Genomic DNA, 10687 nt, shown 5'->3' with positions numbered 1-10687 from the left:
ATGGATTGGAATAATGGGTGGGAACGAAGACCCACACCTATTGTTCCCTCCTTTGCTTGTTTGTTGGTGGAGGTAGAAGTGCCTTGTAAGTTCCTATCACTGCCCTCCCTTTCTTTCTTTCTTTCTTTTCTTTCTTTCTCTGATTCTGGTTTTCTCTTTAACTTGCTTGCAAACACCAACTCGCTCTTTTCAAGACAATGGACAATTCAACTTCACCCACTGGTAATTCATGTCTTTGTTTTTTTCTTTTGCATTGAATTCTTCCCTATGTTGTTATATTCAGGCTTAGTATTTACTGTTGTTACTTCTAGCAATGCTCCCATCATTAGCAAATTTAAGGCATCCCTTTCCTATATCTTCTTCTTTGTCTCTCCTAATTGCCTAACCTTTTCATAGTTTTCTCAAACTATTTTGCACTTTTTAATGAAATGCATCTTTGCTGTATACAGAGTAACTACTTTCATTCCCCCCCCCCCCCCCTCCCCTTTTTTGTTTGACAAGCCGGTATTACTTTCCTCATCAACAACTAGATATAAGTATTCTACCAAGTATATAATGCATCTCAAAATAACGAGAAATTCTGTTTAGCTATGTTTGCTTCATTTTGCAAGTTGAAGTGCTTCTTTGCTTATGATATATTCAATTTTCAAGGGAGAATTCTTTCCTGTCCTACTCTCAAGTCCATCACTAATAAAGTTGGAAGCATGCTATGCCGTTGTAGTTGCAATACTAGTACTAACAAGTATAGGAGGTTGGATGCCAAACTTGCAAGGAAAATAATAGAGCTTAGACAACAAACTTCCGGTTCAGTACACGATAACAAACAATTCAGATCAATTAACAGTGTCATTATCAAGTTTCCACAGTTGAAAGAGCAAGTCAAGAACCTTAGAGGTGTTTTTGAGCATTACGGTAAGTATCTAGCTACCAACCCAACCTTACATTATTGTGAGCTGGATCTTTCACTTTTTTTCTCTTTAACTTTGCACTGATATAGGACTACTTATCTTCATCTTTTTCTAACAGATGAAGATTGTAATGGAAGTATCGATCGTGAGGAGCTTAAGAAATGCTTGACGGAATTGCAAGTCAATCTTACAGAGCAGGAGTTTGATGATCTTTTCCATTCGTGTGATGTTGATAGGAGTGGCCACATACAATTTAATGAGTTCATTGTTCTCCTCTGTCTCATTTACCTCTTAACTAAACCTTCCAGCTCCTCTGGCACTGTATTTGCCATAACACTATTCTATAATTATGTAGATTTCCACTTGTATCCTAATTAAGCATGTACTCATGCATGCTAAACATTTGATGCTTCACTTCAGGTGTTGAGGATGGGATCACCTCACTTGGAATCAATCTTTGACAAAATCGTTGAAGTATTTTTCTATATGGATAAAAATGGTGACGGAAAATTGAACAATAAAGATATTGTTGCTGCATTTACTGACGCTCCTACAGAGAGATCACCTTCACATGTCACTAGGACTAGATTTAGTACGTGTATATTCGATCTATTTCTTGACTTAATAGTTCTTATTCTCAATCTCTCGTATCTGAGTTTTCTTTTTCGTCTCCTTTTAATCTTGAGATTTGTCCTTGGACATATTTGCAGTGGAGATGGACAAAGACAAAGACGGGAATGTCAGTTTCAGAGAGTTCCTTTTCGGTTTAACTAGTTGGCTCGGGATTGATTCTGATGAAGAAATCCCTGTCTCTGAAGAGTAATATCAATGATTATCTGAACTAAATAATACAAAATTCAAGTCAGCATATAAAGCGTGTATCGATTATCTGTCCTAGATATGAAAAGTGACTATCCTGCTTACAGAAATGCTCCTGCTGATTCTTCCTCGTTGCTTGTAAATTGTTATGGCTGAAACCATGCTGCATACTGTGTGTATTTGGTTACAAATCTTATGAAATATTGGAGTACCTTTTTTACTAAGGTAGGAATACATGAAATGCAGTTTTCTTGCATAATCATCAAAGAATCATAAATTATGGGAAACTAACTATGCTACATCAATAAGGACAAGAAAAGGACAATCCTTTGCTTTTTTAAAAATCCACCTCGGTAAGAGATAGACATTATTGGTCACAGCTCTAATTCCCAGCCAGCTCTTAATATCTGAATGCACAACCTACTGTATTCACATTCAAAGAATAAATGCAGACGAGTTTCTTTTTCTCTATCGCATTTAGTATACTGATCAGTCTCACTGATACGAAGTTGGAAGAGTGTTTTGTTTGCAGTCTTCCAAGAATGGCAAGCCACAAAATAAATCTATGCTTAGGAATAAAATCTATTCTACATCATTTTAATTAGCCATTGCTGCTTCTGCTGTAGATCATAGCATAAACATTCGCTACTTTGTATGATTGTGCAAACAGCCAATTGTCACCCTGTAATGCAACCCTAAGTCATCATCCTTAGTTCTACAAACACTTTTCCATGCCCAACTTGCACTTGCAGGAGCTGTTACTCCTTCAAGTGCAAGTCTTTTCTTGTCCTTTTTTTCTTCTGAAAAACGTGCTAGTCTTGGGGAATTTGGTCATACTTATATGCTGGAGCACTAAGGCTTGACAGGTAGATTTGATGTCATAGAAGAACCTATCAAGGCTTGTACAGTTGAAGCTCAGTGATCAAATCACATCTCATTCAGATCAAGACATGTCATCTGAATTTTTTATATGTCATCTATCTGCGGAGCATTAATTATCTGCATCTATATTGACAAAGAATTTGGCCAACCAAGTCAAAAAAATCATTTGGGGTGCAAATCCACTTGGAAAAAAAGAGGTACCTGAAGATGACATGAGATTGAGGAACTGGCTAAGATTTAAGCCCACAATCAACAAAATGAGTAAAATTAATGCCTCCAATTTAACCAAACCCAGACTTAGCAAAGAGAAGCAAGGTGAAGCATAACCAACAGGAAAAAAAAACATATTTATAACATTACTTTATACAAAAGCTTGGTACAACCCAAAAAATTAGGGGGAAAGTTTAGCTAATTTAAAAAACAAGCACAAAAAACTAGCAGTTACTACTAGCTAAAAGCTGATCAATTTTGTTTAAAAATAATTAAAAAGGACTAATTAACCACAAATTGCATCACTGTATCTATTATATAGTATCCCGAAGGGTGCTATTGAATCCCTAAGGCCTGGATTCGTCTGACCAATGACAATGAATAGGTATTTGCTCGTTTCCATTCTTGTATTCCCTCTATACTCCCTTGGATGAAGCAAGAAGTGTTACCATTGAGTATGCTGACAATTTGTTTCATAGTTGGTCGTAACTGTGAATTGGAATGTGTACAAGCCAGTCCTAATTTCAGCAGTCTAACAAATTCCTGATGCTCATGCTCCCCGTCCAACTGCGGATCTGCCAACTCCTCTAGAGGCCTGTCTGTATCCTTAAATTCACGGATTCTCTTGACTAATAGCACCTCAGGATGACGAAAGTCAACAGCCATCTGTCCAGTAATCACCTCAAGCACCACAATTCCAAAGCTATAGACATCAGCAGCAGTGTTTGCTTCTCCAGACTCCATGTATTCGGGTGACATGTACCCAAATATCCCCCGAACTGAATTATCGGTGCTAGCTACATGATGCCCATGCTCGTTTCTTGTCAAGAACTCAGCAAGTGCGAAACTGGTGAGCCTAGGATTCATGTCTGGGTCAACAACTATGGATGAAGAGGTAATATTTCTGTGGATAACTTGTTCATCCCATTCCTCATGGAGATACACAACTGCGGAGGCAAGTGATGTTATTATATTGTAACGGTGATGCCATTGCAGGACTTTGGTGTTGTTATGGAACAATATGTTGCTGAGGAGCCGACTGGCTAAGTAATCATAGACCACCAGCATTTCTCCTTGCTCAGTGCACCAGCCACGGAGTTGTACTAGGTTGCGGTGGCGAAGCCTACCTAAATTATGGAGCTCCGTTGAGAAGCGGGCTCGTAGGGCAGGGCAAGTTTTCATACCAAGGCGCTTGACAAGGACATGATGGCGGTCTTCAAGGAAGCCTTGGTAGGCAGTTCCAAAGTCCAGCTCGGCCACCCTGTGATTGTCTGAGAAATTGTGGGTTGCAGAAATGATCTCTTTGTAAGATATCTCTCTTGGTGTCTCAACCATCGGAAGGTGAAAAGAGCTTTTGTCAGGTTTGCAATCTACATCATCAGTATATGTATATGATCGGTTGTCTTTGTCATTCAGATCATCATCATCAATACCTTGGGCTGTTAGAAATATGGTTTTTCCAGCAGCAGTAACATAGATTGTTGAAATGGATGAGGCAGTAGTGGTGGTGGAGTTGGGTCTGGCGGTACCAGTGTCAGATGCACTGCTGGTGGTGGTAGACAAGGAGATATACATAGGATGTGTCTTGAAAGAAGGGAGAGATGGAAGTTTGCCGGAAAGATTTCCACAGAGGGCATCCAGAACCCATTTCATGTGAGGGCGTGATTTGGGACTGTGGAGGGTGCACAGGAGTCCCAGATGGATCAAACGTTCCATGTCATACACCTGGTAAGATCCTTGAGCCAGTCGAGCATCTGCAGCTAGCAGCAGGGTGCCATCATCAGCCAATCTTCGAACCCAATCTAGTAATATGATCTTATCATCAGACTGAGTAAGATCAATGGCTCGCCTTCCAGAAGCAACTTCCAAGACCACGATCCCAAAGCTAAAGACGTCGGACTTAGCAGTGGCAACATAGCGCTTTTGGAAGCTTTCAGGAGGCAGGTAGCCTATTGTTCCTCCAATCCTGCTGGTCTCTGCCAGCCGAAATTGGTGATCTGATGATCTCCTGGATGAAGACAGGAGAGATGTTGTGTTCTTGCTGTGTTTATGAGGAGTAGTACTAGTGGTATGGAGTCGGGAATCAGGGAGATGTGGGTCGTGCTCAAGCCAGCGAGCGAGGCCAAAGTCGCCAAGCCTGGCGTTGTAGTGAGAATCGAGCATGACATTGCTGGTCTTGACGTCCCTATGGATGATTTGAGTATCGAGCTGCTCATGGAGATAAAACAAGGCAGCAGCCAAGCCAAGGACTATGTTGCTCCTCCTTTGGAAATCTAGAACAAGGGAGTTGGAGGTATTCTTGAAGAGGACCCTGTCAAGACTTCGGTTGGGCATGTAATCATAGACAAGGAGGAGCTGGTAGTCATGAACACACCAACCTCTTAACCTGACCAGATTCCTATGGCGCAGGTGAGCCACGGCAACCAACTCGGCGGCGAAAGTCTTGTCAATAAGAGGATGATGATCTGGCGTAGAAGTATTAGTAGTAGTATTGAGCAAGCACTTGACAGCAACGAGAGTGCCATCGCTGGGTAAGACGGCTTTAAAGACCCTGCCAAAACCACCACTTCCAAGGACCTGGTCCTGACTAAAACCGTTGGTTCCAATATAAAGCTCAGCAAAATTGAACATCTTGGGGTTGCTCATATTATTGTTGTCCATGTCTGAGAATTCTACTCCTCCTATGTCGTGAAACAACGTCCCTTCCTGCGTGTTTTTATTAAATTTGACACCGCATAATCCTGATCCACTCATCACCAGACGCCTTATTGATCTTCTCACCATTGAAACAACTTGATCATGGCAGCTCCTACGCCCTTTGGATTGCTCAGACTCTGTCTTATCCACCATCGCTGTCTCCATCTCCGTCTCCGTCTCCGTCTCCGTAGGGAGGATGTAGCATAGTCGATTAAGAGACATATCTCGGTATAAGGTATCTAGTGATTAATACTGGATGATTGATACGTACAGTAGTATGTATAAACAATAGACTAGAGAAGGGGCAGCTTCATAACTATCCAGAGAGAACAGGAGGATAATGAAAAGATGAATTGAAGAGCAGAATAAAGAGAAAGAGATTAGCAAACTAATATACAGTAGTATTATGTGAGAAAAGGAATTCCCAATCAGTTGGCAATCTCCGCGCAATATGACAAGCATTTAACAACAACTTTATTTTTTGAATAAATAAAGGAGTGGGACTGCTTTAATTCAACGTACTATCTTACTATGTATGGGGTTAGGTTTCAGTGTTGAATTGGCTGTGTTTTACTTCTTCAGGGACGTCAACTAACACCCATTTTCCATCATCTTATTTTCTTATGTGTATGTATATGTTGGACCATATACTATGTATAGCTAGTGGGCCGGTGTTATGTTCGCCTGTTCGGCCCTATACTCATAGGTTGTATATATTCTTGTGAATACGCTAATACGAACAACACACTCTATTCTCTCTAAAATATTCTCTCTAAAATATTCTCTCTAAATTGACATGGTATCGGAGCTAAACAACACTAAACCCTAAGAACCCTAAATATTTTTTTTTTTACTCTAATTTCCTCTAATTTCTCTAAAATATTCTCTATTTCTCTAATCAACAATGGTTGATGACACTAAAATCGATCCTTCATCTCCTTTTTATCTCGGCTCCGGTGATCAACCTGGCAATTTGATCACCCACGTGATTTTGAAGGGCGACAACTACCTATCATGGTCGAGGGCTATCTCCTTGTCCTTGAAATCTAGACGCAAATTCGGCTTCATCGATGGCACAATCTCTAAGCCCACTGAGAAGAAGAAGATGCTCGACTGGGATACAGTCAATTCTATGTTGGTGTCGTGGGTTTTGCGGGCTGTGGATCCGAAACTCGCTGCATCAATTCCCTACTTTGATGAAGCAAAGAAGCTTTGGGATTATTTGGAGAAGCGGTTTTGCGAAGCAAGCGGACCTCGGCTTCAACAATTGAGGGCTGCTATCACTACTTGTAAGCAAACCAAGAACATGTCTGTTGAAGACTATTACACTACTCTGATGGGATACTACGATGACCTCCTGCGATTGCAACCACCTCATGGCTGCGAGTGTGGCAATTGTTCTTGTAACGTGGCTGCCAAGTATGAATTGGATAGGGAGGTGGAGAAATTACATCAGTTTTGGGTTGGGATTGATGATGACAAATATGCAGTTGTGCGCACCAATCTTCTCTCTCAACAACCCCCTGCTACTCTTGATCGAGCCTACCAAGCGCTGCTGCAGGAGGAGCGATCTCGTGCCATTGCTGCCTCGAAGTCGCAGAGGGAGGAAGCTCATGTCTTTGCGTTGCCTCCTGATCGACGGTTCTCTCAATCCACAACTCGAGTGGATAAATCAAAACTCTATTGTACCCACTGTAAACGAGCAGGCCATGATAATGTGGGGTGCTTTATGCTTCACGGATATCCCGACTGGTGGCTTGAGAAGTTTGGGAAGAAAGGGGGGGCAGGTACGGGACAGCAGGGGTCCCCTGCCTTGAGCAGACCTGCTGCTGCTGGTGGCTCGTCTTCTGCTGCCTCGGTTGATCAGGCCAAGCCCACGGCTCGAGCTCATGCCGTGGGCGCTTCCCTCACTGCTGCTGCTGCATCTCTACCCTCGCAAGACACTCTCTCGGCTTTGGCCGAACTCCAACCTGAGCATGTTCGTCTTCTCTTAACCATGGCTAATAATCGTCAGCAAGATAAGATGACGGGTGAGTATCCTACATTGTCATGGATCATCGACACCGGCGCTTTTCATCATGTTACCGGTGCCGAATCTTGTTTACTGGATGTCAAATTCATATCTCCTTGCCCTGTCGGTCTTCCGGATGGTACTCAAGCCATGGCAACAAAGGAGGGCCGAGTGGTTTTAGATGATGGACTAGTCCTTGAAAACGTGTTATACGTTCCCAAATTAAATTGCAATTTAATTTCCGTCTCTAAAATGATTGATGATTCTATATGTTATGTACTCTAAAATATTCTCTCTAAATTGACAGTATATTTCTCTAACTTTGACAATCTAATCATTCACTCATTCACACATACTCACATACCATTAAACTATTCTTCCCTTTTGGTGATGTGAAAAATCATAAATTATTTTGCTATATGTGAAAGATTAAAAGTTTATCCAAATAAAATTCTAAAATACAGTAACTTCTTTATCCTAAAATATCTACAAGTATTTGATATCACTTGCATGATATTTAACCTAATGTCAAACATTGTTATAATCTAAATGAAGACTCCACTTTATGTATCAGTGATGACATGATATCCTAGAAAAATTAGAAATATCAAAGCAGTTGCAATACCCAGTCTTCGGTCTTATTCTAGAGCATAAAAAGATGATGAAATATGTACAGTATCTCGTAATATTTTTTAAATCTATCTACTTGTACAAAACATCAGCAGTTCTAATCTAACTTCTAGATTCTTTCAAAATAAATATTCTACGCTTCTAGATACGTACTTAAGGTATCATAACATCCATAAGGGGTTAGGCATTTTTAATACTGTATAATTAAGAAATTATTAATAGAATAATAATAATTGTGTATCATATCAATGGGTCTAAAGAATAAGAGTAGTATAATTTTAGGTGAAAAGATTGACAACCACTGCACCCAAGATTAGGTGGCCGAGTAGTATTCACAATTAATAATTTAGGGATATAAAAAAAAAAAAATAGTATCAATTGGGGAACGAAATAAGATTAGTTCACCTATCCACAAGATAAGGTAGAAAACAGGTAAACCTTTTTTTTAATTATTAATCCGATATACAGATGTCAATAAAGGTCACTAGCAATCAACTGATCCAATTTTTTTATTTGTCAATTAGTTTGATCAACATCTTGAATTAGAAATCATTTTAAATTTAGATTTGTTAAATACAGGTCTGGGTCGTACTCATCACCAAAAGAGAGAGTTTACTTCAAAGAAATAAAAGAGCTAAAGTTTCATCCCAAAATCATATGACAATAGGAGGAGTGGGTTTTTTTGTTTTTTTGTGTTTTTTTTTTTTTTTGCCGGGTAGGAAGAGTAGTCTTATAGCCTTTTTTTATTTATTATTAATGTGAGACATTTACATGTGTTGTTTAAGGAATTTACACTTCAACACTTCCCTTCATATGTAACACTTCAACACTCCCTCTCATATGTAAGATACTAAGGTCCCTTTAATTTTGTCACATCACATGTGATATTTTATGGGACTAGAACACATTTTTTCACTACCCCTCACATGAATAAGCTAACCCAGTACACTCATTACTCAAGCCATTAAAAGGTCCCAAACTGTGGATCTGACTCTTATGCCATGTTAAAGGATCATTTTAAGGCCTAAGAACATCAAATATGTTTCTTGTGCTTTCTCGATCCTATTTTGTTCTTTCTCAAATTCTCTCTCTTCCCCTTTTTCTCACTTTTGACGGCGACGCCGACACCACCACCATTGTCATCCACTGCCCCGGCCCTATCATTGCGATTATTATAAAATAAAGGGAGTTTATTTTTTAAATAAACATATTTTGAGGGTATAAATCGATTAAATCATTAACGATTTTATTTTAAACCATTAGTGTGAGTAGTGTAAATTTATGTCATTTCCATATCCATACATTTTTAACAACGTTTCAGATAGCTCTTAGGAGGCGTTTGGTAAGCATAGTGGTTTGGGTTTGGAATCAGAAATGGGGTTAATTAAGGTGGTATTGGGTAGGAACTTAATATTTAATACCATGTGTTTGGTTCAATTTTTGAATGGAATATCTCACTATTCCCTCCTTTTATTTGATACCTAAGAGCACTCACGACAGTGAGCAAAAAAATGCTCATGAGCATTTTGGTGAGCAAAAAACATAAAATTGGCCATCCCATCAATGAGCAAAAGCTAAAATACTGAATAGTAAGCAGTGGGCCTAGGTTGAAATTGCAACTATAACTATTAAATTGTAAGAAGGAGAAATGTTGATGGGTATTAAATAGGTAGGAGAGAGAATGGTGAATAATTTTTTTTTTTTTTTTTTTATCATTGGTGGGATAAAATATAACCACCAAAAATGCTCATGAGGAAAATAAGTTTGAAAGAGAGAGAAAGTGGATAAAAAGAGAATGAAGAAACAAAAAAATGTTCATTGTTGTGAGTGCTCTAAGGGAATGGAATGAGCTAAACCCACCTTCCCTCCATTACTTCATGGGTTTAAAGTATAGGTTTAAAATTCATGCTTTTGACAACCAAGCATATAGAATGAGTTTTAGTCATTCTAAAACTTATACTCCGTACTTTATACCTATATTCTTCGAATTAAACACCCCTTTTATTAATAATAGTAATATTTAGACAATTATATCTTCTAAAATTTATTTATTTAATTGCCCTCATTGAAGTTAATTGTTTTTTAACACTTATAAATAGTGTGTTAACATACCTTAAAAAGATACTTCGTATTTATTAGGAAAAATGGAAATAAATAATCCCACCTTTGCGTGGTCTGACAATAACAATCCCACCTTTTGATTATTACGAGGCAATCCCACCTTTGTATGTCATCTTCTTTTAACAAATTTTTTTTTACCTACAACCTATTAAATAGGTTAAAATGTTTTATTTTTATTTTTAAAGCCACGTGTCGCTCGATAATTGGTCAAAATAAAAAAAAAAAGTTAAAAAAATAAAAATAAAAATAGGTAAAAATATAAAAGAAAAAACCCACCACCACCAGCCACCGTGAAACCCTAACCCTTACCCTAGCCCCACCAAAAACCGGCCGACCACCGCCCAAAACCCCTGAAAACGGTCGGCCGAAACCCCCTTATACCAAAAACACCCGGCCGACCAAAACCCAC

At 39.0% G+C, this 10687-nt stretch overlaps 2 protein-coding genes and 1 pseudogene across 4 annotated transcripts in view; 2 read left to right on the top strand and 1 right to left on the bottom strand.

Moving 5' to 3' along the window:
* Positions 1-140: 140 nt before the first annotated feature.
* Positions 141-1831, top strand: LOC145622614 (putative calcium-binding protein CML22). 3 transcript variants are annotated; one of them, XM_081676420.1, is made up of 5 exons: positions 141-222; positions 652-912; positions 1027-1175; positions 1329-1500; positions 1619-1831. In XM_081676420.1, the coding sequence occupies exons 1-5, from the start codon at positions 198-200 to the stop codon at positions 1729-1731; spliced, it is 720 nt and encodes a 239-aa protein (XP_081532546.1). In that variant the 5' UTR covers positions 141-197; the 3' UTR covers positions 1732-1831. The 3 variants fall into 3 exon arrangements, with proteins under 3 accessions (XP_081532546.1, XP_081532547.1, XP_081532545.1); XM_081676421.1 differs by lacking the exon at positions 141-222 and having other exon boundaries at positions 510-912; positions 1027-1229; XM_081676419.1 differs by lacking the exon at positions 141-222 and having other exon boundaries at positions 511-912.
* A 990-nt stretch (positions 1832-2821) lies between these two features.
* LOC145622613 (uncharacterized) overlaps positions 2822-10687 on the top strand; it is a 104016-nt gene continuing 96150 nt past the window's right edge. The window contains exon 1 of the mRNA XM_081676418.1: positions 2822-2834. The gene's annotated coding sequence lies outside the window, so the exon portion shown is untranslated. The remainder of the gene's footprint in view (positions 2835-10687) is intronic.
* On the bottom strand, positions 2988-5669 carry LOC145622612 (receptor like protein kinase S.2 pseudogene; annotated as a pseudogene).

The sequence above is a fragment of the Chenopodium album genome, unplaced genomic scaffold (assembly GCF_948465745.1).
Source record: "Chenopodium album unplaced genomic scaffold, dcCheAlbu1.1 scaffold_31, whole genome shotgun sequence".
Taxonomy (NCBI): domain Eukaryota; kingdom Viridiplantae; phylum Streptophyta; class Magnoliopsida; order Caryophyllales; family Amaranthaceae; genus Chenopodium; species Chenopodium album.
Note: the sequence above shows the minus strand (reverse complement) of the source record. Positions and strands in the feature narration are given on the sequence as shown.